This window comes from Pagrus major, chromosome 7, assembly GCF_040436345.1.
Source record: "Pagrus major chromosome 7, Pma_NU_1.0".
NCBI classification, from domain to species: domain Eukaryota; kingdom Metazoa; phylum Chordata; class Actinopteri; order Spariformes; family Sparidae; genus Pagrus; species Pagrus major.
This window is the reverse complement of record NC_133221.1, coordinates 14081209-14108229: the sequence shown is the minus strand read 5'-3', so window position 1 is coordinate 14108229 and position 27021 is coordinate 14081209. Positions and strand designations below refer to the sequence as shown.

Genomic DNA, 27021 nt, shown 5'->3' with positions numbered 1-27021 from the left:
GTGGAGTCGTTACGTCATTAAAAGTGGCCCGTCGCTCGCGTGATGACGTGTGGAACGTGTTCGCCATAATGATAATAAACCGTGAACACAAAGCTACAATAAAGCAAATTCAGCTTTGGCTGTGAAACGGTGATCGATACGTAGACACTCAGCTGGAAGTGATCGAGTTTGGACTGAAAGCGGTGGATACGAGTCTCGGTCAATCTGCTTAAACGGGAGAAGAACTGAGCGGAACAACGAGGTAAAGTTAGCATGCTAGCTAAGTAGCCAGGTTTACCTGTGAGGCTGCAAGCTAGTACCTCAGTGCTGGGCTACATGTACAGGCAGGTTTGAGTATGCACTGCATCTGAAGCAATATCCCACACGTGTCTGGACAGCTCAGGCTTAATGTGAACTAAAGCACTGGACATTCAGAATACGTGTATCGCTAGCAAGCTTAATAGACCAGCTTCCTTGTTTAGCCACAGGCTAGCTAACGTTAGCCAAATATCGCAACAGGCAGTGTCTCGAGTTTGTCACAGTGAGTATCAGCAGTGAGTGAATGCAGGGAAACACACAGTGCTGGAGCAGACATTGCAGTCCCCAATAAAATCAGAAAAGATGCTAAGATATGTTACTCTGAATGCTAACTTGTAAAGTCATAGTCCTGCGTGTTTGACAGTTGTTGTCCCTGGAGGGGCTGCTGCACCTGCACACACAAACAAACACACACGCACGCACGCACGCACACAGACGTTTGAGAAGCGACAGAGCGAAACTGCTGCTTCGCTCTTTGTTCAGCCGACCTTAGCGATATATATATATATATTTATATATCTACACAGACAAACTAAAGGAAAAAGCAACATAAATGATTTATATCGTGTTCTCTCATGTTGTGAGGACCATCTAACACAAACTACCATAGATGTTTAGTTGGGTTGAGATTTGGTGACTATTAAAGCCAAAGGGATGCGATCAATGTATTTCCTCACTAAACTATTCAGTGAGCTCTCATGTCCAGTGGATGGAGGCATATTCATCCTGCAAGAAAGCACCTCCATCGGGATAGAAAGGTTTTATCACAGGGTAAAGGTGATCACTCAAAACAACTTTGTATCGATTTGCAGTGAGCCTTCCCTCTAAATGCACCCAGTGGACCCACACCTTAAACAGAGCCATCAGATTCCATCACTGTAGGCGGCATTAAGTCCTGTACTGCTCTCCTATCGAGAATATGATGAAGGATCTGACTCCATATCATGTTTTGCCACGTCTCCCTGGAAGAATGAGCTCTCAAATGTGCATTCGCCTTTGTAACGAGTGGTTTATGCACTGCAACCCTACTATAATATCTCTCTCTATGTAATTGCTGACCGACCGTTCTGGCTGACTCAGTCTGATCACATCCTGCATTGGCATAAGATATCGCACAAACATCAAAGTCATCAAATGTGCACCGTCAACCACAATTTCTGACCCTTTTTATCGAAGTCTTTTCCATGGATCTAAATGCAGAATGTTCCTATTGAAACAGTAGCCTGTTAAGTCGTCTTTGTGGCTGTAACCAAAATAAGATCTTTTCCTCTTGCCATAATAATCAGAATCAAACAGAATCAAAGCTATGTGACAGCATCTGCATTGATTTATGTTTCTGCACTCATTCATTCAAGTTTTTCCTTTGAGTTTGTCACCCGTCTGTACATGTTACGGTCATGCTTGGCCGTGTTTCCTGTGTTTTTGTGTATAAATAGTGAGTCACAACATCCGGCAGCATACTTTGTTACAGCCCTCTGGAGTAGCAGATACATTTGGGCTGAATTATAAAGAATGTAATAAACGGCGAAACGAATGAATATTAAGCATGTGCCATCTTGACAGGCTGCGCTATGGCGTCGGCATCTGCCAGTGTGGACTCCAAGGCAGAGCTGACTGCTCTACTGGAACAGTGGGAGAGGGAGCAACAAGGCAGCACACAGGAGCTGGTTAACATCCTCACCAAGTCAGTGGTCACGCCTCTTGTTTCGATGAGAAGTTAGCTTCACATGCTGTGGTCTGCTGGGCGTGACTTAAAGATGGTAAATGTGTTGTTGTGCTTGAACTTTTAAGGATCTCCGAGCTTGTTGAGAAGGAGACGGAGGAGTACCACAAAGCCGACCCAGACCCTTTTGATGATCGACATCCTGGTATGAAAAGAAAAGATAGAAAAACAGAAGAAATAGTGGCAAGATTAATGGGGATTTTAAATGCTGTGTTTGTTTTTGACGTTTCCCTCTCGGCCACTAGGGAGAGCTGATCCTGAATGTGTGTTGGGGCACCTGCTCAAGATCCTCTTCAAGAATGATGACTTCATGAACACGGTGAGAATGGAGACTGTTTTCAGACAAAATAAAGGGCAACTTTTAGTGTGAGTAACAAGGTGATTTATGTTTTTTTTCTGTTTACTTTGTAGCTGGTGAACAGCTATGTGATGACCAGCAGAGAATTTTCCCTCAATGCAGCAGCTTGCCGCCTGCTTCAGAACATCATGCCTGGATTGGAGACAGCTGTTGTCTTTCAGGAGAAGGTGGGGTATTTCTGACTTTATGATAACGGCAAAACCCCGATTCCAAAAAAAAGACAACATTCCTACCGAGCTGTTAACAAGGCTAATGAAAATAAATATCCCTCTGATATTTCCATTTACATGCAGCTGTGCCTACTCCGATTAACGAACATAACCTCCCCGTTGTGAAATTTGTGCCTATTCTACAACCGGTTGATATCCAAGTCTTCCATAATGTGTAAAAGTAGATGTGTTTCTCCTTCTGACCAGAAATGTGGGATTATCTTTTGCGCATGCATCCCTCCCCTAGCCATGCATATTGTTGTCAAGGCAACACAGAGAGCTGATTGTAAATGGACAAAGATAGTAAAAACCACTAATCAGAGGCATGATCCGAATGTGCTGTTTACATGGCCAAAGAATGCTCCTAAAACCTGAATGATATCCAACATATCTTTATCCGAAAATGCTTCATATTGGAATACAGCCTATTTTAAAATATCACAAGAGATCAAGCCATTTCCATGACCCGTGTCAAATTCTGAATATTGTCATATTCTGAATAAAAGTGGAATATGGTCACAGCTTTGGCTGGAAACATTATACTTTTATGTTTAACATTCTGACATAAATTATCAACCATCACAACAACAAAGAGAAAAGCTGCATTAGAAGAATCACTGCTGACTTTGGTATCAAAGCAGTTGAAATTGGAGTAGGAACAGAAAGTAAAGGCAGGATACTCGGATAGTTTTTGTGGAAAAACAGGTCCCGAAGAAAGATTTGGAATCCACGTTATCAGTGAATCAATGTTGCTGATTAACAACCCCATCTGATTCAGTTAACCAGACACACCATCAGTATCTACAAATGTCATTTTTGTTTGTTGAGTCATAGTCCAGCCTGCGAGTTAGTTACACTTTGCCCACAGCTCTGTGACAGTTGACGTGAGGACATAGATAAACTGTTACCTGGCTCTTTTTTTAAAGTCACAAAGTCTTTTAAAGGTTCATGTGAAAAAGTGAATCATGACTAAAAAAATCTACAGTATCAAATCTTTTCTTTAAACTGCACATGTGATCTTGTGATGGAAGCCATCGTAAAAGATTTGTCCAAAAAGTGAGAATAGGTCCGGGTAACTACACTATTCAATGTTTTTCTGATTAAGAATATCGCCACAGACCTGTCAAGGTAACTACTTTTATTGGATGATATGTTGTCCCAGAAATAATTGATACACTGATATAATGCTAATATTAAAGCATACAAAGCATGTAAACCCTTTCAAAGAGCAATAAACCTTATTATTTTTATTTTAGTGTGAAAAAAGTATTAAAACATCCTAAATAAATCATACATGAAATACAATCATACAACAATATATCAATAAATTGAAAGATATGCACAATAAGTCGGGAACGTGATCATCATGACTGATCTATCCTTCCATATTTTTGTTTCTACACTTATATTCACCATTTCCATGTGTTTGTCCTCCTCAGGAGGGCATAGTTGAAAGGCTGTTTAAGTGGGCTCAGGAGGCAGAGCAGCCCCTCAGAATCTATGCCACAGGCTTGTTGGCCGGCGCTATGGAGAACCAGGACATCGCAGCCAACTACAGGGAGGAGAACTCTGTTTTGGTCAGTAGTGGATTTCTGCTGTCTCAAATGTCAGTTTTATTTCAATGAAAATAGTGATCTACAAGGTAGCATAACAGCTAATAAAACTGTGCTATCCCACAAAGCATCAGGGCAATTTGCTCCTCGTCAGTGATTGGTGTGAAGGAGCAACTTTCCGTCAACTTGTTTTTTCATCTCAATCTGACAGGTGCCTTTGATGCTGCATCGGCTGCGTGAGCTTCAGGATAAGGATGCTGAGAACAAAAGGGAAATCAAACGGCCAAGCCCCAGGAAGACTCTGAGTGAGCCTCTGCTACCTTTGGATGAGGAGACCATTGACGGAGGCTTTGAAGAGACGCCCTTCGCACCGGGCAGAAACGGAGGTGAAAGAGAGGGGGCGGGGCCAGAAGAGGACGGCGGAATACCTCTCTCGACCATCGAGCCTGAAAACGAGCTTTCGTTCCGTCTCAGCTCTCCTCATAAGACGAGCAGCCGCGCCAACTCGGCTGTAAAGACCATGATGAAGCCCATGTCTGCCCCGGGTTTGCTAACACACCAAAGCATATCTGATGGCAGCAGTTACCTAAGGAGGAAGGCAGAGAGGGAGAGTGGCAGGACCTCGAAACACAAGCTGAATTTCTCTTTGCCAGAGCCAGAGAGGAACTTCAGTGAGCTTTCCAACAGCAGCTGGTCTGAGATGAGCCCCTGGGTGATTGGCAACAACTATCATCTGTACCCTCTGACCCCAGAGATCGAGCAGAGGCTCATCCTGCAGTATCTCACACCTCTGGGAGAGTATCAGGAGGTGTGTCTGTGCTTTGTTTATCATTTTCTGAAATATGTATTCCTCTTGTCTTGTCACAGAGTCTCCAGCAGATGTCAGTCTCCCTTAATTATGATTAATGAAATTATTCTATTCTCAGTCTATGAAAAAGCTGTTTTGAAGGCACAAACAGGATTTTTATGTTATGTTCTAGCAACTAGTCATTAAAAAGGGTCCATAGTAAAGCTAATTTACGTGTTCTTGATACTTTTACTCGCAGCTGCTGGCGGTGTTCATGCAGATGGGCGCTCGTGAGCTGCTCATGCATTATATGGATCTAAAGCAGACCAATGACGTGCAGCTCACCTTTGAGGCTCTTAAGGTAAACGCGTGTCCTCTGTAGTCGACCGTACAAGTTGCCGTAACATGAGGTCAAGCCTTTTAGTCTTATTTCTCTACTTTTTCTCTCTTCTCACAGTACCTGGCATCACTGCTGCTGCATAAAAAGTTTGCTGCCGAGTTTGTGGCTCACGGAGGAGTTCAGAAGTTGCTGGAAATCCCCAGGCCGTCTATGTCTGCCACTGGAGTGTCTCTGTGCCTCTACTACCTTGCCTATAATCAGGATGCCATGGAAAGGGTACAGAACTGACACACGTCATGCAAATGCACAATGAATGAATGAATGCCGGAGAATTGTGCTAGCGAAACGTTTCTTGCAGCTTTACGTGAAGTGTATGTGCCAAAGAAAAGATGATGGTATATTAGCAATGTGTCATTATATTGCATTGTGCTATGTGCGATATTATCTGAGATGGTAATATTGTGATATATCTCAAAAGTTGTCTTTAACTGAACCTAACAACCACTTTATAATTTAGTTAGTGAAAGGAGAGATATTAAGCTCATTTTCATAATAATTTTATTTTGGGTTACTACTAGAATAAGTTTACATGCTTTAGTGCTCAATAAACACCTGAGTTTGCTCATACTGTTCAGTGCTGCAGCATTGGATTCCCCCTCTGTCTGAAACACTCTGTTTTAGCTCCTGTCTCTTTAAGGCCCCACCTCCTGAATACCCAGTCTCCTCTGATTGGTCAGCTCACACATGCCTCAGCCCGTACCGCTAACAACAACAGAGCAGCTGTGCTTAATCGATTCTTACGTGCAGAACTGAGCCGCTAGGCATAAATTATTCAAATGTGTGACATGGTGACGTAGTGTGATGTCACAAAGTCACAGAAATAAATGCAGGACTACTGGCGAGGCATTTCAGGAGCGGTGTTTTCTGTGGGAGAGAGTAGCTTCTGTTGGTGCGGACTAAATTTATCTAAAACTATCAACAGAATGTGAAGGAATAACAGTGTTGATGTGCATGCTAACCACCTAGCCCCTACCAGTCCCCTTCCAAATCTCCGGTGCTAGCATTGTAAACACCAACAGTCCTCACTGCTCCGAGCTCCCAGTCCAAACTGCTAGCTGCACAGCAAACTGAGCTTACTAGCTAACAACAGCTACAGTTAGCAGTTATTCTTTTGATATACTGCCCCCTATTTGTTTTGAGTATGAGCATTTTTGGTCATCTTTCTCACTTTATAGACTGTCTTTCCAAAGCAATCCTTCTGTCATACTGTATACAACAGACATATTATCACTTTGGGATTCATCTCTGTATGAAAAGTGCTATATAAATAATTATATAACTTCACAAAATCATCTTGACATTAATATTTAGGTATGCTTTCTCAGTATTACATGGCTCCAGTCGCAGTGCTCATTTGCATTCACTGGTGTGTCCTCTTCTCTCAAGGTGTGCATGCTGCCCCACTCCATCCTGTCAGATGTGGTTGGTTACACGCTGTGGCTGCTGGAGTGCTCACATGCGTCCGGCTGCTGCCACGCCACCATGTTCTTCTCCATCTCCTTTTCTTTCCGTGCCGTCCTGGAGCTCTTCGACAAGCAGGACGGGCTCCGACGCCTCGTCAATCTGGTAGGACAAACCACATGCGATCCTGACCGTAACCATGGAAACTCAACCATGAAAATACAATTTATTTCAAGAACTGATACACTGAGCAGTCGGTACAGCATCACAACACAACAGACGTTGATTTTGTGCTAATATGTGAAATGATCTGACTGTTTCCAGATTAGCACACTGGAGATCCTGAACCCGGAGGACCAGGGAGCACGGCTGAGTGATGATGAGATTTTCTCCAGCAGGCAGACGGCCAAGCACACCTGCATGGCCCTGCGCAGGTACTTCGAGGCCCATCTGGCAATCAAGGTGGAGCAGGTGAAGCAGTCCCTGCAGCGCACAGAGGGGGGCGCCCCCATTCACTCCCAGCCGTACTATAAGGTACGCAGAGGACAAAGGATGAGGGACATTTGTGTTATATAGATGTCATATTTCATTGCGCTGTTTATGCTTTAGTTGTTGACAGAGTTTCCGTTCTTTTTCGCCAGGCGGTCAGCTACAGTCGCGAGCAGGTGGTGGAAATGATGGAGTTTCTGATAGAGTACGGTCCACTACGACTTTACTGGGAACCAGCGGAGGTCTTTCACAAGCTATCTTGCGTCCAGCTCCTCCTGCAGCTCATTTCCATCGCCTGTGACTGGAGGACCTACTATGGCAGGTATAGTAGGGGTGATTCTGATCGATTACCTTTCCCTGTTTTACATTTTGTTAAGACCAGCTCCCCCTTCCATACATCAAATGACTTGTGATGTTGTGATTATTTTTCCCCTATTCCCTGTAGGAGCGATACCGTGCGTTACGCCCTTGACATCCTGAGTATCCTCACAGTTGTTCCAAAGACGCAGCTGTTGTTGTCTGAGGCTGTCGCTGTGCTCGATGAGGGAGGATCTACTGTTTCCACTGTTGGTAGGTCTTATCAGAACGTTAGTGTAAGTAGTTGTCAGGCACTCCTGAAAGGTGGTTTACAATATCTTTATCTCTTCCTTAAGTGTTTGTTGTTGTTTTATATAAGATACAATGTAAAAATGCTTGTATACAACCAATTGTCACTAATACATTCAAGCAAATGTGTCCATCGTGCACTGGTTCAGTGCTTTTTGTAAATGTAGTGCAATAAAAATTAAAATAAGTATTGATTTCCACAGAAAGTAATAACATGCGGTAGCTTTGTGTTTTGATCTTTGTTTATCTCATAACGACTGTGTTCCCAGCCCTGCTGAGAGATGGCGCAGCTCCAAGTGTTATTTTCCTGCAAGGTTTTTCATTTAATTGTTTGTTTTTTTTTCTCTCTCAGGAATGAGTATAGTCCTGGCAGTGGCAGAGGGAGAGGTTTTCGTAAACGATGCCGAGATTCAGAAGTCCGCTCTGCAGGTCGCCATCAACTGCGTCTGTGCTCCCGACAAACGCATGTCCAGCATTGGCAAGTTCATCGCCGGCACCCCCCGCCGCCGCCTGCCTCAGCAGACCAAAGCCAGCGAGAGTGTGCTCACTAAGATGTGGAACGTGGTGCAGTCTAACAATGGCATCAAGGTACAGTTAAATTATACCAGCCACCAAAGCCTGAGTGATTTTTATTTATTCAAGGCTGTACTAAAAACTCTTTTAAGTGCTGACAAAAGATAAGTTTATAGTCTTTCTCGTCAGTCTGTAAGAATGTTTAAAGATGTGGCGTTGGCTGAAATTTCGGGACGTATTTGGGCATTGTGACAGGTGGCAAATGGACTTGATTTAATGTAGTCGCTTTATCTTGGGAACATTGCACACTTTTGAAACACTTTTTAAAGCCTCTCATTCACTCATGAACACACACACACATCCTCTGTATTCAGTGGAGCTACCATGAAAGGTGCAGTAGAGATGGAGTTCAGTGTGTCACTTAAGGACTGTGGCAACAATTGAAGCCTTCATACCCCAATAGAAGGATGCTAAGAGTCTCTAATTACTCTGGGTTTGGTGATGTGAAAATCGCATTTTCAGGGTCACACAATCTGTCTACGGACAAGCCAACATATTAACACCTGGCAGAGTTCTCAAAGCTTCTTCTGTGGTAGTTCCCCTTAGAGTGTGGCTCGGGCCGCATTTTTCTGTCCGACTCCTGACCCCAAAACCTGACCTTAACTCGACAAGCAGTAGGTCTATCACTTACTATCCGTTATCCTTATTTTTACACTATTCATTTTCATGAAAAGAACTTGAAAGCGACACATCAATTGACGTGACCGAACCTTACCCAACCATAACCTGCACATCATTTTTACATTTTAATTTCCTGCTATAGGACCACATTTTGACATGATGACACACACACGTACTTTTGACACAGTTCTGTCAGCCAGTGTTTTTAACTTCCGTTCTGCGTCTGTCTTCTAGGTGCTGCTGTCCCTGCTGACGGTGAAGATGCCCATTACAGATGCCGATCAGATCCGAGCTCTGGCCTGCAAAGCTCTGGTGGGTCTGTCTCGCTCCAGCTCCGTCAGACAGATCATCAGCAAGCTGCCGCTGTTTAGCAGCGGACATATCCAGCAGCTCATGAAGGAGCCGGTGCTCCAGGACAAACGCAGCGAACATGTCAAGTTTTGTAAGTTTGCGGCCGAGCTCATAGAAAGGATCTCTGGGAAACCGTTGCTGATCGGTACAGACGTGTCTCTGGCGTGGCTGCAGAGGGCCAGTGTGGTCGCTCAGTCCAGGATCTCCTTCCCTGAGAAAGAGCTGCTGCTGCTCATTAGGAACCACCTTGTGGCCAAAGGCCTTCACGACACAGCCACCACCCTCACCAAGGAGGCAGAGCTCCCGATGGCATGTCTGTCTCATTCAACACATTCGCCCTCTACTTTCCCTCCTGTCGCTCCTCCCCTACCTGCCCCCCCTGGTTCTACTATACCCCGCACTCCACGGCTGGCCAATGGTGTTGGGTCAAGACTCGGAAACCATCCCTCTCATTCATCCACCCCAGGATCCAGCAATCCACAAACACGTCCCTCGACATCACAACCTGCTGGGTCCTCTTCTGCTGCTTTCCCCTCAACGTCTGTCCCCCACTGTAGCAATGGTTCCCCACTGACTGGACGAATCGTTTTCTCTCGCGAACGGCAAATGGCTTGCGCTGCAGTGAGCTGCAAGAAACCTCGGGTGCTGAGACAGAAGTCTGACCACGGGGCCTTCAGCCAGAGTCCGGCCATGAAGAAGCAGTTCGACAGGCACCTGCCCTCCCCCCCTGCGTTAGACAGCATCATCACAGAGTACCTGAGGGAACAGCATTCACGCTGCAAGAACCCTGTGGCAACGTGCCCGCCTTTCTCTCTCTTCACCCCCCATCAATGCCCCGAGCCCAAACAGAGACGCCAAGCACCCATCAACTTTACATCCCGACACACACGGAGAGTTGTATATCCTAAATACGGAGGAGTGGACGGAGGCTGCTTTGACAGACATCTTATCTTCAGCAGGTAGGTAGCTTTCTTACATTCATGCCTCCTTGACCGAATGTCCCCCTTCCACAACCATTCCTCTACATTCTTTATTTTTTCCCGTTCCCCAGGTTCCGTCCCATCTCGGTGTTCAGGGAGGCAGACGAGGACGAGAGCGGATTCATGTGTTGTGCCTTCTCAGCTCGCGAGCGGTTCCTGATGCTCGGGACGTGCACGGGGCAGCTCAAGCTATACAATGTGTTTACAGGCCAGGAGGAAGCTAGCTACAGCTGTCACAGCTCAGCCATCACTCACCTGGAGCCCTCACGGGTCTGTAGAGGAAACTACCCCCTCTATTGAAAATGTGTTTATGTGTTACTTTACATGAATATTTGACTTTTACTTGGAAGTCAATCGTGTAACTTGTGGAAACGTGAAGCCTCCAGTGCTTTTCAGTGAAGTAGGAGACATTTTACCTCCTGCATCCTTCCATTTTTTGTAATTTGAAGTCTAGAAAATCCACATCAGACACAAATTATTCCACGCAGAGTATGTTTATATGTCTTAAAACATGTATGGTGAGGATCTTTAACCATCGTGTTTTATATTTTTAGGATGGTTCTTTGCTCTTAACGTCAGCCTCTTGGAATTACCCTCTGTCTGCTCTGTGGGGCATGAAATCAGTCTTCATCATGAAGTAAGTGATGTTTAACAAATACTCATCAAATGCATCGATTTGAAAAAATTGTAGTGCAGAATTACCAGAAAGCGTGTACGGCATGACTGCGATCTGACAACAGAGTTAGTATCGATCAACAGTTGAATTAAGCCACTCTGTGATCCCACTGCCTCCATGTATGTGATTTTCTCTGCCGCTTTATGCTGTCGAAAGAGGGAGCTGCCGAAAGGAGATAGAGACATGCTGTTTAATTATGCACGCTAACAGCCTTAGGGCTGAAGCTTCAGTTCATGGGACACAAGCACTTGGCTTCATTCATCTGCACACTTTAAGCCAAGGCAATACTGAGACTCTGCAGATGGATTCAGATTTGTTCTACAGTGTCTTAAAGCACCTTTTAGACTCGGCTTCTGTACTCGAACTGCCTCTGTGGTTTGATTAAATGTTGAGACGTTGCTCTTGTTCTCTTCAGGCATTCCTTTCCAGGCGACCATTATGTGGAGTTTAGTAAGCTTTCACAAGACCGAGTCATCGGGACTAAGGAACATATAGCACGAGTACGTATGTCTCCGTTTTTTTAACCTGATCATATGAAATGAAATGGGACGGCGAATGCTCACGTTCTGCTCTTCTCTTTGCCAGATTTATGACATCCAGACGGGTCAGTTAACTCAAACTCTCAACAACCCAGACCTGGCCAACAACTACAAGAGGAACTGTGCCACCTTCAACCCAACAGACGACCTGGTGCTGAATGACGGCGTGCTGTGGGATGTGCGCACGGCTCAGGCCATCCACAAGTTTGACAAGTTCAACATGAACATCAGCGGCGTGTTCCATCCAAATGGCATGGAGGTCATCGTCAACACGGAAATCGTATCCTTGAGACTTCAGAGTCTACAGCCATGTTAGCAGCTCTGAGAGGCTGTACTGAGCTAAATCCACACAATGACACAGCTATGGGTATGGGTGTCACCGCTGATTTCCCGAATCAGTTCCAATCTGGTTTATAATATCCCGATTTGATTCAATTCCTGATGAATTGAATGGGATATATTGTGTTTTCAGCATGTAACTGAAAAGCAGGTTTTTTTGAAGGGGCTCTGTGAAACTTCCTTGTCCTACTGAAAGCCGGTCGTTACTTTATGTTAGCGGACTCCATTTCTGAACGAACGTTAGCTGCTTTAGCTCTCTATTAGCAGAGCGGTGAGAGGCTCTAAGATGAGCCACTCGAGAACGTGTTTAAAGTCACATCCAAGTGTGATCTGAGGCTGGCCCGAGATGAAAAGTTAAGGGATCACCAAAGTTTAATTTACCTGGAAGGGGATATGAATGTTTGTCAAGACATTTCACTAAACACCACCTCCACCTGAGTCAGTAGGATTTATCTGCAATATCTCAGATTTAAATTTAAAGCCAGTGGTTGTTGAGATATTTTCATTCTGGAGCCATATCTGACAGATATTTCCATCCCTTAGAGCCATTAAGCTTGCAGAGCTAAAAATGTAATTTATGCCCTTTTTCCAGAGTGTTTGGCAGAACATTGAGTGCTTACATTCTTGTAGAATAAGTGGTTAAAATATATCTATATGTTTTAAAAAATGAACATGTTTTTTCAGTGGCTGCTAAAATAACTCTAACTCTAACTGTCTCTGGTCATTTAAACCTTACTGTGAAGAAAATGTTACAGCATTTAAGAGTCCTACAAACAATCTTTAACATTGCACCTAAGTAATGACTCCACATTAGAATGTTCCATTAATCTGAAAAATAAATATAGATCAGTGTTTAAATTAGTGGTCGCTCCAATGATGGGATGACTATTGAGCTTTTATTTCAGTGCTTAACATTAAATATTTATTGCACTGAAAATTGATTTTACCACCCTGGGGATGGTTTTAATAGCTCTGTAATTAAGTTTGTAGCAGATTTAGTTGATACAAATGAAAAAGAGTGTAATGGTCCTTAGTTGGCATTTCAGTGGGATCTGCGGACCTTCCACCTCCTCCACACAGTTCCTGCTCTGGACCAGTGCAGAATAGTCTTCAACAACAATGGCACCGTCATCTATGGAGGTAAATAGAGAGGCTGCTGCATGATGGGTAATGTGCCGCGTCTGGCATCGTGCCCACAACTCGCTCCACAGTCGGTGCGAGTGTGTGAAAGGTGCGGTTGAGTGAAAGTCTGGTAATTATGAAGCAAAGTGAGCACTTGTGTATTTGAGGAGAGGTGTGAATAGAGCCTGTCGAGGTGTGTGTGCCACAGTCGCTCAGAGCCATATGGGCAGGAGGTTCAGTGTTGGAGCGGCAACAGAGAGAACCAGCTGGTTCACGCCACCCCACAGGAAGAGCCATGGGCGTGTCGTAATGGCTCTGCCCAGACAACGGCCAGTCGATCCTCTCAGGAGCCCAGGGCACGGCTTAGCAGCTCGCTGTGCACAGTTTTTATTTACTCTCTCACTCATACTGTGGCTCTTTGCTTTGTTGCAGCAATGTTGCAGGCTGATGATGAAGACGACATGATGGAGATGCAGATGAAAAGTCCATTTGGTTCATCGTTCAGGACATTTAATGCCACAGACTACAAACCAATTGGTACGGCGTCCCGCCCGCACCTCCCTCTCACTGATCTTATCTCCTCGTCTTTGTGATACTTAAGATGTTTTGCCCTTTTTGTCCCACTTCATGTTAATTAGTTTAGTTTTTACCATGTTATTAACTTCCGACACGTTCTTTACTCTCTTCTCAGCCACGATTGATGTCAAGAGGAATATATTTGACCTTTGCACTGATACCAAAGACTGCTACTTGGCTGTGATCGAGGTAAATTCTTGTCTAATGAGGTTTTAGAATATTTTGTGCTCAAGGTTGTTATAATTCTGTTAATTCTAGTTTTATATCGATAAAATATCAAAAGAATGTAACTTCTTTTTCCTCTTGCCTCTCCTGTAGAACCAAGACTCTGTTAACACTGACACAGTGTGCAGGCTGTATGAAGTTGGTCGGCAAAGACTTGCAGAGGAAGAGGAGGAGGATGAAGAGGATCAGGTTCTTAATTGTTTATTTTTATTCATTTGGATTTTGCAGTGCGTATTTGGTTCCTTTAGGCAGAGATTAAAAACTATTATTTACCTTTTTTGTTAGGAGGATGATGATCAGGAAGAAGATGACGACGACGACGAGGATTCAGACGATGATGTTGATACAGATCCCCTTATCGCCGAGCTAGAGAACGAGAACGGCGGAGAGGATGAGGATGACGAAGAGGATGACGATGGCAATGATGAATTCTCTCCCTCCGATGAAGAGGTGGCACGGCTTCTCGGAGAGGATGTCGACGTCGTGGATGAAGACGACGACGATGACAATGATGACGATGACTCTGATAATGACGATGTTGATCTGGATGATGGCGACAATGGTGAGTTGTGCTTCTTATAAAATCTTACAATGTTGTTAAGTTAAAATGTCCTAAATATGTATTTTTGCCTTCCATTATTATTTTGTTTATTTGTTTGTATTATCTGGGCCTTTTTTTAAATTTCACTTCAGATGATTTAACACAAGTCAGGATTTTTCAGTTCTTAGAAGCTGGTTCAAGATTTATCAACAGATACCATCAGAGCAGCAAGTCCTGAAACCCAAACCGGCAAAAGTTCAAACTTATTCACAGTTAGTTTTTAAAAGGTAAACCCTATACAGACACAAATGACTCTTTTCCTTAAAAGGACGGTGATTTAAGATTAAAAAAAAAACAATTAAATCAAAAAAACCTCCTGAAGTAGCGTGGGATCATGGGAGTCGTTGTCTTCATTGTTAAACAACATTGCCGATAAAAATCAGTTGGACGTGATGGAGGCAGAAACCTTCACAGATGAGTGTATTGACGATTTATTTACTTTATTACGTTAAGTCACATTTGCCGACTTCCTTCCCCACACTGATGTGTCATCTGATGTTTCCCCGAAAGTTGGCGCATGATGCGACTACATGAAACCTGCTGTTACCTTGACTAAAATGACCAATTTCTGTGGGTTTGAAACATTACTGGAAATGTTTGGGATAAAGTCAGTACACACCTCAACAAAATCTATAACGAATGTCTGCTCATTTTTACCTTCGTTACATTTTAATGAGTAATTGTTAACATATTATATCTTTAAATAGTTCAATATGAGAATCAGCCCAAAAACAGAAATATCTGAATTCAACTAAAACTTGAATGTTGACAACGGGACATTTTCTTGTGATGTTATGATGTTGTTTTGTCATTTAAGCGGTAAGATTTATGAATTATACTTGATCATCAATACAGACTGTAATAGATTGAAAAAAAGTCAGTTATGTCTAAATTGGAATAATCATACAAACTAAAACTAAATTATTTTGTGCACACAGACATGATGTACTGATGCCTGTCCATGGAATTTAATCCGTTTAAGCTCAAACACAACATCACTCATGGAATAACCTCCTTCACTCATCATAACTGTATTGTGTAAACTGGAGAACACTTTGTAGAGCCCGATGTACAGTAGAACAAAATAACAATGGCAGCAATAATGCTAGAACACATAGAATGAGACTTTTGTCCATGAATCTCTTTCCAAATTGCATGCTGGGAGGCTTTCCAGCACACCTACCTCATGTAAGTGCAATTGTATAATAGCGCACAATTATGTACATGAATACTTAAAAAGGCTTTAACTCTCTACTCGAGAGTAGAGTGCACTGTTATTGAAAATCTATCAGGGTTTTAATAACCACCTAGCTGGATGAGGAATAACAGGATCTTTCAGCCTGATAACAGCATGTTAGCCTCAATAAGTTAAACTGCATTTGAAGAATGGGGCCCTGATCTGAAGTCTCAGGTTAATGATGCAACGAGGCTGATGTTTGGTCTACTTTCCATGCTTTCATGCTTGTCTGGTCACTGTGAAGAAATGTTGTCCTCCCAGTGGAATTCAAAAACTGCTGTCTTGCTTTTATTCCAGACGTTACGACAAAAATATGGACGTAGTGCTGTTTTACATTTTGCCAAAGCTGCTTTGTTTTTTGCTATTTTGGCAGTTTTACTGCTCACCCACTGACCTATGAAGCACCAAGTCTCCCCTCATTTCTAAATCTGTATTTGTCTATCGCACACGCAGACAGCTCCGACAACTCTGACCTTGAGGATGACATCATCTTATCCCTGAATGAGTGAGGAGCCGTCGGCATCTGGGACCGAGGAAGCGGACAACATGTCAAGACTTCTGCCTCGTAGACATTCGAGATGCAGAACAGGACGCAAGAAACCAGGATGATTTCAGCAGATGAGGTGGGAGATAACTTGGAGCACTGCCAGCTTGAAACCGTAGGTGTCTGCACACCATTGAGACTCTGAGTGACAGGACCAAGAAAGAATAGTCTCATAGAGATGTAGGGGGGAAAAAACCATTGCACACAAATTGACTTAGTGGTGGGCAAAAATGATTGTATTTGATATAGTTTTATAAAACAAGTGGGTTTGATGATGAGCGAAATGGCGAGCATGTAGATGGAGTGAGGAAAAGTTTTATATTTTACCACATTTACGGCTCTTTAAACGAGCCTCTTCATTTGATATTGATTCAATCACTTTATAAGCCGCTGTTTGGTCACAGATTAGTGTTTGTAGGGGAAAAGGCTTACATTGCAGGGCTGTGCGTCTGTATTTGTGTGGCAAAGGATACAACGCTCTCTCAAGCTTGTATTTTTGCCACACCGCTGAGAATAATCACCAAAAAGTACTGAAGTATTGAAATAGGCAGCTAATGTAATGCACAAACACGTTGCCGATAGTTCATTAAGCATCACACCCACCTTCAGGTTTTACTTTCATCATAAACCGATGACCAAAATGCCACACACAGCAGTGCCATTTGTGAACATTGCCTTCTGATTTCATGATGTAAATAGGAAAATTAAATCAGCTATGTGCTCTTGAAGAAACCGTAACTAGTGTGGACACTGTAACAAAACTGTTCACACCTGCTCACTGTCAGCACACGACATATGGAGGCTTCTCCACCATTGTGTTATTTTACGCCCCTATATTGTGCCATGCAAGGATTTGGGTTGAGTGGATGTTTGTTGAAAAGATTACAGGGTTTTGTGTTGTTGAGAATGGCACATGTCCAATCACACAGTGAAAATGTAACTTAATGTTAGAAAATTGAGGATTAATCACATTGACTCTTGTTATGAACTGATGATGTAGTAAACCTCATCGCCTTGGAATAAAATCTGATCTTGCTAAAGAGAGAGAATCGAGAAACTTTGGAAATAGATGTTGCTAAAATTCAGCAAAATGAATTCAATTTCAAGTTAATGTTTCCTCTGATGGTGTGATGGGAAGTTTTAGACTCTCAACATTGTGAAAACAAATGCCTTGTACTTGCACACTTTTTGAAAGCAGTGCAAATATTCATGATCTTTTTCTCATGTTTCTGCCTTGTATCTTTTCATTTTGCCTGTTTTCTTTTCCATAAGGAAACTTTTATGTTGACTTTCTTGAGACAGTTTATGTACAGCTTGTATGTATCTAAAGTATTTTTACTATAAATAAAGCTGCAAAATTAGTTCTGTGTGCTTCCTGATTGATGTTTGTGGGCATTATACATTTAATAAAATGTTATAGCGGGGGTATCTTAAACATTTGTGGCTCCTTTTAAGGCAGAAAACAAGAGATATAACGTTATAACCTAAAAGCAAGGAGCTCCTGAAGGGAATCTATAAGTAAATCTTTTGAACTGTAGTAAACTTTTTTTGTCAACACAAACACCAGCAACCTTATAACCAAGGGGGTACCACAAGGCTTTGTGCTTGGTCCCTTATTATTTAAAATCCACATAATAACATGTTGTTATTCCAACACTTTGCTCCTACCAGTTAGCCCTACCCCTCAGTTTTGCACGTTCACATCGAGGGGTAGGGTGTCCCGATTCTTTGGGTTTTTCAGAGGCACACTTCAAACCAAGTGTTATGAGAACTCTCGTTTGTAAGTATTATGGGCCATTTCTTTATAACAAGCATGAAACAATCGCTGCTAGTTTGCTTATTTCTCGGTAGCTAACTAATAAGCTAGCTTGCTAATGTTACATTGTTATTGCTGATTTTGATTTTGACATATGATGCCCAAAATTCAAATCCAGCTGTGAAGTTGCTGCACTTGGTACACCTCCTCTAACATCAGTGCAGACTGGCAGGGTAGGAGCACAGGCTGTTGATGTTAGCCTATAAAGTACCGCTATCATTAGCAGCCAGTAACAAAGCAGTGTTCCTTTTTAATGATGACTTGATGGACAGCGTGAAGTTGTGAAAGAATTGCGAGCGTCAATGCTTTTCTGTCTCCATCAGATAAATTGCAAATGGCACTGTGATAATATTAGGATTGCCACAATAACACAAGAGAAATCACCACTGCAGACGACGCCATATTGGAAATGTCCGGTTGTAACGTAGACACCATCGTATGAGTGCCTTGAATGACTCTCCCATGTCATAGGGGGAGATTTCTACTGGTACTTGTGACTCTCTTCTGAGGGGCAATGGGTTCACCTTGAAAAAAAGGGTATGGGAACAACTTGAAAATAGGATTGGGGCTTAATATCCATCTTTATGCAGACAATACAATCTTATATATACACAGTTCCTCTCTAAATGAAGCCATATCAAGACTTGTTAACGTTCTTCAGATATTTTCTGCATAAAATTGTACTGAATTGAAGTTGTTCAATCTTAGGTATCTTAGTATGTGGGAATGTGGTTAGATAACTTTTTTTAAAAAAAAACCTCATGAAGAACAGATGGCTAAAATCAGGATCAGAAAATAAATAATGTTTTTTTTTCTCTCTTGAGGTCAACATAACCATTGAGTAATCACCGTCATTTCTGTGCTTCACTCTGGAAGGATCCTGCACTCTCATTTTGTTCGTTCCACCTCATAGCAACAAGAAGAAAACTACTCACTACTGCTATTGTTTTATAAATGTATCCCACTAAAGCTGCCTCAGTATTTCACATCTCTTTTCAAATTGAAAACAGACCACATCCCGGGACTGGCTCACTCCTGATACACCACGAGTAGATATTGAACTGGATCTGCCTTCTGGTACTTGGCACCATATGAACTGAATGAATTACAAAGGACTTTAACACCTGTTAGTTTGGTCCAAGTGGATGAATTTACAGCTATTATTTTTTAGGGATATCTGTGATTGTTTCTGATGCTGGTTGTGTGAATGGCTGTGTATGTTTTGTTGTGTGTCAGGGAAAGTGAACATTTTCCCTTGCATTATAGATTTTTTACACAGTTTCCTGAAACTAAGTGAAACGGCGATATTGTTACCAAAATTGCACACATTTCATTAGAAATACTAGGTCGCCTTCCCCCTCATTTTGCTCTCAGTCTTCATCTTCCTCTCTGTTCTCAATGCTGCTCCATTTTTTTTCACCAGCACAGTAGAGGTCACCTGAGGCCTATGTTTTCAGGGTGAAGATATTGTGCTTAATGATGTGATTTGTGCTCAGAGTTTTGCAAAAATGTTATTTGGACTTTCTATTTGAGTAAAAATAAAAGGATTTGTTCTAATAGCTTGGCGGTCTTGAGTTTTGATTTGGATACATGAGCTCTGAGTTGTCAGATTTGTGTGCATAGCTCCAGTTTCTGTGTGGATACAATGAAGAAAAACTGTGAGAATGAGCAGCACCTGAGCCTAGATATACATATGTCATGAATTAGTTATGCTTTACAATTGTTGCATGCGAATAATCACATCTTTATTTCCCTGCAAGTACTTATATGCCTTAATACATGACTCAGGTCTCTTGACTGTTGAATTGTGCACGCAGGGATATGCCACCAAATTTTCCTTTGGCCTTCATCTCAGTTAATAATATAACACGCTAAAATAGTCGTAACCACATTAAGGCGATCAAATAAGTGCTAAATTGTGTGTTTGCCTGCACATGCATGCACATGCCCAATGTGTGCACGGAGCCCAGAGTGCATGAAAGTATGATCCTGAGGAGTGTAAAGAAATAAAAGTGTGTGTGTTTGTCTGAAGGCAGGTGATGGATGAGTTTGTAGGACATGCTTCTTATTACCTCCTCGGCTGGCTCTTATTGTCTGCTGGCTTTGGGAATGTTGAAACAGATAGCAGCTCTCACTGTATTAGGCAATCCCTGTTTGCAGTGGACCTGTGTCTCATCCTCACAGTGCTGCTGCATCAGAGCTAAATTCAGCAGTGCTCTTCTCGAACTGAACAAGTAAAATTAACACTAAAATGCCCTTTGTTCTGGATTTTCACCATTTACATGCTGCAGTGTTACTCGAGCGCATTTTCAGCAGGCTTTATGGAAGCTTATAATTTGTTATATTTTATTTTTTCTCCCATGCTTATTAGCGAGGATGCATATTTAGCTTGTAAAACGCCCCACACTCCTCCAGCTTTATGTATGTGATTGGAACACCGCCCACAGTGTTCCACTTGAAGTAATAGACAGATGGGAGTCAGTCACAGCGTCGCTATGATGGAGAGAAATTACCCTGCTGAATACTGCCCTCCCTCCCACACTACATCAAACTCACTGGACGCTCAATATTCACCAAATCACTCTATTTTTCTACTCATGATTGCCTTGTCTATAGGACAAGACAGCTTAGTGCACTGAAATAACAAATGGGTGAGATACTGTATGACAGAGCTTTTTTGGGCGAGTCCTGTATATTCATCTGGTGTAAAACAGAACAAGTTGTTCTGTGACTTCAAGTCTTCCCTAAAATAATTTGTTGATATTGGTGGATTTGTGTTGACTGTTAACGTCAGAGGTTTGAAGCTTCACAGCAAAGTAATAGTATTCATTATTAACCCACAGAGCATTTTAACAGCAGCGACTCACTTAAAGGGTAAGTTCACCCAAAAATTTAAATTCAGTCAGTATCTACATACTGATGGAAAGTCGGGTGAGGTTTCATAGTTTTCAAAACATTTCTGGAGCTTCAAAGCAAAACAGTGTTGCAGCAATATCCCAAAAAACAGAAGCAGATGGGGACTTAAAATGGCTCTGTACAGCTCATCCGGCGTAACACCCTGAGACCTCATTTTAAATTGAAAGGACGTATTTACACCCTCAGCATGCAGTCAAGCTCATGCACCCACCTCAGACAAGGTGTGTGCTAACCCTTTTAGCTTAGATGCTACAGTGAAGATTTTGGCTTAAAAAGGGGTGTAAATAACGTCTTTTCAAATCAATTCGGGATCACGCGGCTTCTGGAAACTTGGATTTCCCTGGACGAGCTGTATGTGGCAAGTTTATGTTTTTAAAACAAATAGCCATCTGCTTCAGTTGTTCAGGAGAATGATGCAGCTGTGTCTGTGCGTGACTACGGGGGTATCCTGTACTCTCATGCTGCTCGTTCCACCTCATAGCCACAAGAAGAAATCGACTCACTGCTACTATTGTTTCTAAATGTATACTACTGAAGCTGCCTCAGTATTTCACATCACCTCTCAAATTCAAGAAAGACCAGATCCCTGGACTGGCTCACTCTTTGATACCCCATGAGTAAATACTGAACTGGGACTGCCTTCTGGTACTTGGCACCATATCAACTGAATGAATTACAAAGGACTTAAACACCTGTTAAATTTGTCCAGTTGGATGGATGTAAACCTAATCATTTTTTTAGGGATGTCTGTGATCGTTTCTGATGCAAAGAAATCCACGGCCCAGCAGCATTAAACGACTTTTAAACCAATCATCCACAGGCTTGTCGGCAACATAGAGAGACGGGGAAGGTCTCATTTTTCACGTCATGTAACAATCTGCTAACATACGGCCAATTAAAACGGATTAATGTGTGTAAATTCCTTCAAGTTGTTACATAGAGTCCCTTTAAGCCAAAATCTTCAACGTACTTGCTAAGCTAAAAGTGTTAGCACACCCCCTCGTCTGAAGTCATCAAGAGTGTAAATATTGTCTTTACATATCAGTTTGGGATCTCGGGACTTTTGGGGAATTGGATTACGATTAACGAGCTGTTTTATGTTTGTTTGTTTTTTACGTTATGTAAAAAAACTTGTGTTTGTTCCATGGTCGGTCGGTCGGTTGGTTTGTAACCAGAATTGCACAAAAACTACTGAATGGATTTCCACGAAATTCAGACAGAGGGTGTGTCTCAACCTTGAATAGACCCCACTGACTTTTGGTGTGGATCCGATCAGATTTTTTTTTCTCGCTTTCTGTTTTCTATTGTTTAGGAGAACACTGCTCTGCTGTGAAGCTCCAGAAATGTTTTGTGGAGGTCAAAACTTCATCTGACTTTCCATCTGCACGTGGGTGAGTGGATAATGACTGAATTTTCCATTTTTTAGTGAACTTATCCTGTTACGTAGACATACAGCTGTGAAATCACAGGTGAATAGGTAAATAACAACACTAAACTTCAGCTCTGTCATTGTTTTTATGTGAGCAGAGTCTATAAATCAGCCTGTGCTTGCCTGATATCGGCCTGGTTGGGAAATCCACAGTTGAACAGGAGTTAGTTGCGTCTCATCTGTGTGGGAGCATGACTGCACTATGACAAAGCATTGCCGGTAGTGGGTCTGTTTCTTTGAAAATGACTCAACCCTGTGAGGTGCTTCCCCCACATGGCCTGGCCTGATCTGTAACACCGGGAGCTACTTTATGGCCAACAGCCCCCTAAAGCGACACATTCAATCAGAAAAAAAAGGCCGACTGCCAGCCAGTCAGCCAGCCAGCCAGCCAGTCAGCCCAGAAAATGCAGTTTGTGTTTGTGATGGATGCAACTGCCATGCAGAGAGAGAGAGAGAGGGGAGAGAGAGAGGAGAGAGAGAGAGGGCGCATATATTTGCAATTGCTTGACACATCAGTGTTGACAAAAACGAGTCATGTGACGACCGTGAAGATGGCGCAGCTTATAGTATATTGCAGCTTTCTCAGTATTTTCTCGCACCGGCTCGACAGCTCGGACCGCTGAACAACCATCGCGACCTATTGCCTCCTAATTACCGACGGATCCCGCTCGTTCAGGCGGGCCGAGCAGCCTATTGTGTGTCAGCTGGACTCGGATTGGCTTTGAAGAGAAAAAAAAAAAGAAAGAAAAAGAGACAAACAAAGAAATTAAATAAATAAGCTTCGAGGGAAAAGGAGAAATCTCTCGGTTCCCACTTGAAATGCGGCTGCAGTAACACCTTTTTTTGTGGAGAGCTGAGAAAAACCGCTCACCGTGCGTGCGTGCGTGCGTGCGTGCCTCCCCCCCCCACTTCCCTCCCCTCCTTGCGTGTGTTTTGCGTGTGTGTGCGTTACATTAGGTGGACACGGAGACTGCATCAGACTGGAGACACAAGCCGGGGACATAATAAGAGCGGAGATATCGAGGCTTTCATGGTCCCTTTTGCGCACGTTTTAAGCGTCGGGAGACATGTAGTCCTCGCGGAGCAGCAGCCAGGACCGCTCGCAGCCTTTCAGCTCTCGTGTTTCAGCAGCATCATCTCACGATATCGACATAATGTGGCTTGCTCTACCGGAGGGAAAATAACCAATTATGTGGATACCTACAGAAGAGGAGAAGATCGGAGTTGGTGAGTGTATAACCTGTTTTTTTTTTATTCTGTTTCTTTCTTTCTTTCTTTCTTGTGTTTTTTTTTTTTTTTTTTTTTTTTAACACGACGTTTGGTTTGCAGCTTTTTAATCGACTTTAATGAGACGAGCCTCGCGCTGACACCCAGTGTGTCCATCGGCACCTCTCGCACGCTATCCAAGCCGTCTTTTCCCCCGCTGTTAATGCCCATTACACCCAATGAAAAACACATAATGGCTGATATACAAGGCCAGTGACTGCATAGAAAGGGAAATTGCGTGGGCTGCTGATACAGCCTACAACCCACCGCCACCAACACCACCTTTCAAACAGATGCGGTGCTTCGCTTCGCACCGTCTTCAGTTTTTGTGGCTTTGCAAGAAAAGAAATGCGTCAGAGAGAGGAGAAGCATTTTAGCCTTTTCTTCTTATGAGCGTTATCTGGAAGGGGGGGAGAGAGAAGGGAGAGGGAGAAAAAAAGGGGGCGATTCGTGTTGAATCCACGAGGGGGCATCGTGACTGCGTCCCTCCAACAGGTGTAGGCTGGAAAAACTGAGGATGGAGTCTACCTGTAGACACACAACTACAGCCTGCAGCCTGCTGTCTCTGCTGCAGACACCCACCGCACCGCACCGCACCGCACCGTGGCTCTCATTGCGTGTTTCCTCCCTGCTTGTGTGCACTCTGACCCCCCCACCCCCCACCACCACCTGAGTTGGAGCCAGATCAGCTCCTTTCAGATGCAAAAAAAAGAAGAAAAAAAAGAAAGAAAGGTGGAAACACTGTAATAACACCTCAAGGTGCCACACGGCCCCTTCTGAACCCTACAGCCACGACTGACGCGTCTATAGCGTGTGATTATACTATAGAGGGTTTCATTAGGGGGGAATGAGTCATGTCCAGATGCTCCACAGCTTCTTCCTTGCAGGGCTACTCATGCTGCCTCGCACATGATGATACTCCCCCCCCCCCCCCCCTCACATACACACGCCCACACATATACACTTTGTTTCGAGGCATCACATTGGTCATGATCGTTTCGTAAAGACCGCAGGATGAGAGCCCCGATGGCAGATCCACCGTTATATCAGCTGTACAGTCATCTTATCGCGTTTAATCGCTCTGTAATCAGTCCAGTTTATCCATCGTGCAATCACTGCAGGTGTTTTTTTTTATTTTGTTTTCAGTAGAGAGGGAGGTGTGTGTGTGTGTGTGTGTGTGTGTGTGTGTGTGTGTGTATGTGTGTAGGGGTGGTGGTGGTGGTGGTGGGGGAGCAACAGTTTCCAGCCTCCGCAGCATCAGTCGGTGCGGACTGACCTGGCGCTGTCCACGGTGCTGAAATGCGGGGAAGCAGAGCCGATGTGTACCTACACAGTACATACACAGTACCTACACAGTACATACACAGTACCTACACAGTACATACTGTACCATGATAAGGAAGCCTAAATTACTCTGGTCTCCCTCCTACCTCCATCCTTCCCTCCCCTATTCCCCTCATGTAACGTGTTGACATGCGAGGTTCAGTATTTCTGACATCCTTGTAGATGAAGCTGCTGGCCTGTCAGTGCAGCTCCACACACACACACACACACACACACACACACACACACACACACACACACACACACACGGGGCCTGTTATCATCTCTCCTCCTGCCTCATCTGTCGTATTAGTGGCACCATTTTGCATATTTTCCTATCTTCTTTGCTTATTTCCTTTTTGCCATACGCTGATATGAAGCCGAGCGAGGCGCGGGACGGTACGATTATCCTGTCAGACATAATTGCGATTCACGATATAATCCTGATAATCATTGAAATGCTAAAAAAATACGTACTGATGTCACTTTAATTCTTATACATTGTGTCTGGATAACTAATATTTAATTGCATCACAGAGAGGACACACATGAACATGAATCTTAAAGGTGCACTCTAAGATCTTCATTGGCTGATTTTTTTATGCCTAAATAAACTAAGTAAACAAATTATTTTTGTTTTCATGACCGAATAAACTGAATAAACAAACTGACCTTAAAGGACAACGCAATTTCATACTGTTTTACTTTGTTTATATGTGGCGGACCCTGCCACCTTTCTTCAAACAGCGTTCTGGGGACCTTATTTTCCTCTGAGAGCAGGTTGTTTATTCAGTTATGGAAAAGATACATATTTCTGAGTTTGTATTATTACCTCATTAAAGTTGTAAATATTCTGAATTTGAATGTATTCTCCAGAACTACGTAGCGCCCCTTTAACTGTACATTATGTTAGGAAAACACACATTTTAACTGCATCACAGAGAGGATGCATCATTTTTTCTAATGGAAAAACACTCAAAGAAACTTAAATACATAATAATAAATCATAAAGATCTTCCTGCACAAATAGAGGATAAATACATGGTGGTAATCTCATCTCCCCTGTCGGTTTAGAGTTTGAAATCCAAAGTTTTTTACACACGTCCGATTTAAATGTGCAATATGTAAGAATATGTGCGAATCGTGGGGAAAAATATTCGTGATAAACAAAATGTGAATAAATATCAGTGGTTTATGTTTTGTATTGCAGAGATATCTACTGAAGTTTGCATGCTAACCAGCTAGCATTGTAAACAGCAACACTCCCACGGTGCTATGAGCTCCCAGAGTCAGCTAAATGTACCTGGACCTAGCTGAGTTAACCGGTTAGCAGTTAGCAGTGATATGCTGTCCCCTACTTGTTTGGAGTTTAAATTAAACAGGTGGCCAATTCTTACATATTGCACCTTTAAACAGGACTTAAATAAATCAGGAACCAATATAGGACTTTTTCAAGTCATTCATGTGAGGATATTCACGATTATCCCGATAATGAAAATCCACCACGATCACCTTATTGAGTGTTTTTTTCTTTATCGCGTTCTGCGCTAAACTCTTGCGTCGTCACATCCCCAAACCGAGCAAGCCTTTCTTTAGTCTTGTGTGCTCTTAATGGGCTCCGTCTAAACAGGAAACAGTTGGAGACCACCTCATGAAATGTTAATGCCTTTCTTAGAAACGCTGCCTTTTCATGATGTTGTTCTTGGTTGTGTTTATGCAGAAAATAACACGAGTTTGTAAATCACTCGTAGGTCGGCCATATAGGCCTGGATTTGAACGCACCGTGCTGCTACTGCTGCCCAGCTCTTTTCCACGCTGGAGCAGCAACTGATGTTTATTTTAATCACCAATTAATCTGTAATTACTTGTTTTGCTCCTAAATTAATAATTAGTCTGTAAAATGTCAAAAGCACCCCAACGTAAATGCTCATTACGCAGTCAAAACAGAATATAAGCTGTTTTTAAGGTTGTAAGTTGTAGATATTTGCAATTTTATGACTAATAGATAATCAAAAAATATGAATTCACTCAACAATCCTCAGTTGAGTCTTCCTTGAATGGTTC

General features: G+C 42.9%; 2 protein-coding genes across 2 annotated transcripts in view; both read left to right on the top strand.

The window, feature by feature from the left end:
* Positions 1-32: 32 nt before the first annotated feature.
* LOC140999541 (DDB1- and CUL4-associated factor 1-like) lies at positions 33-17568 on the top strand. The gene is made up of 25 exons (XM_073469987.1): positions 33-241; positions 1861-1981; positions 2089-2165; positions 2266-2339; positions 2432-2545; positions 4027-4164; positions 4352-4948; positions 5187-5288; positions 5385-5543; positions 6714-6893; positions 7053-7262; positions 7370-7539; positions 7663-7787; positions 8176-8411; positions 9252-10327; positions 10420-10618; positions 10903-10985; positions 11440-11524; positions 11610-11843; positions 12949-13042; positions 13457-13561; positions 13716-13789; positions 13919-14014; positions 14111-14387; positions 16117-17568. The coding sequence occupies exons 2-25, from the start codon at positions 1869-1871 to the stop codon at positions 16170-16172; spliced, it is 4674 nt and encodes a 1557-aa protein (XP_073326088.1). The 5' UTR covers positions 33-241; positions 1861-1868; the 3' UTR covers positions 16173-17568.
* A 5990-nt stretch (positions 17569-23558) lies between these two features.
* The window catches only part of LOC140999959 (dedicator of cytokinesis protein 3-like), a 51680-nt gene continuing 48217 nt past the window's right edge, over positions 23559-27021 (top strand). The window contains exon 1 of the mRNA XM_073470558.1: positions 23559-23595. Coding sequence (XP_073326659.1) covers positions 23559-23595 — 37 coding nt within the window. The remainder of the gene's footprint in view (positions 23596-27021) is intronic.

Bases quoted from the DNA above. Each gene is read 5' to 3' on its own strand.
- LOC140999541 (XM_073469987.1), top strand. From the start codon at position 1,869: ATGGCGTCGGCATCTGCCAGTGTGGACTCCAAGGCAGAGCTGACTGCT. The intron at 5,544-6,713 runs GTACAGAACTGA...TCTTCTCTCAAG, and splicing joins ATCAGGATGCCATGGAAAGG to GTGTGCATGCTGCCCCACTC. The intron at 7,263-7,369 runs GTACGCAGAGGA...CTTTTTCGCCAG, and splicing joins ACTCCCAGCCGTACTATAAG to GCGGTCAGCTACAGTCGCGA.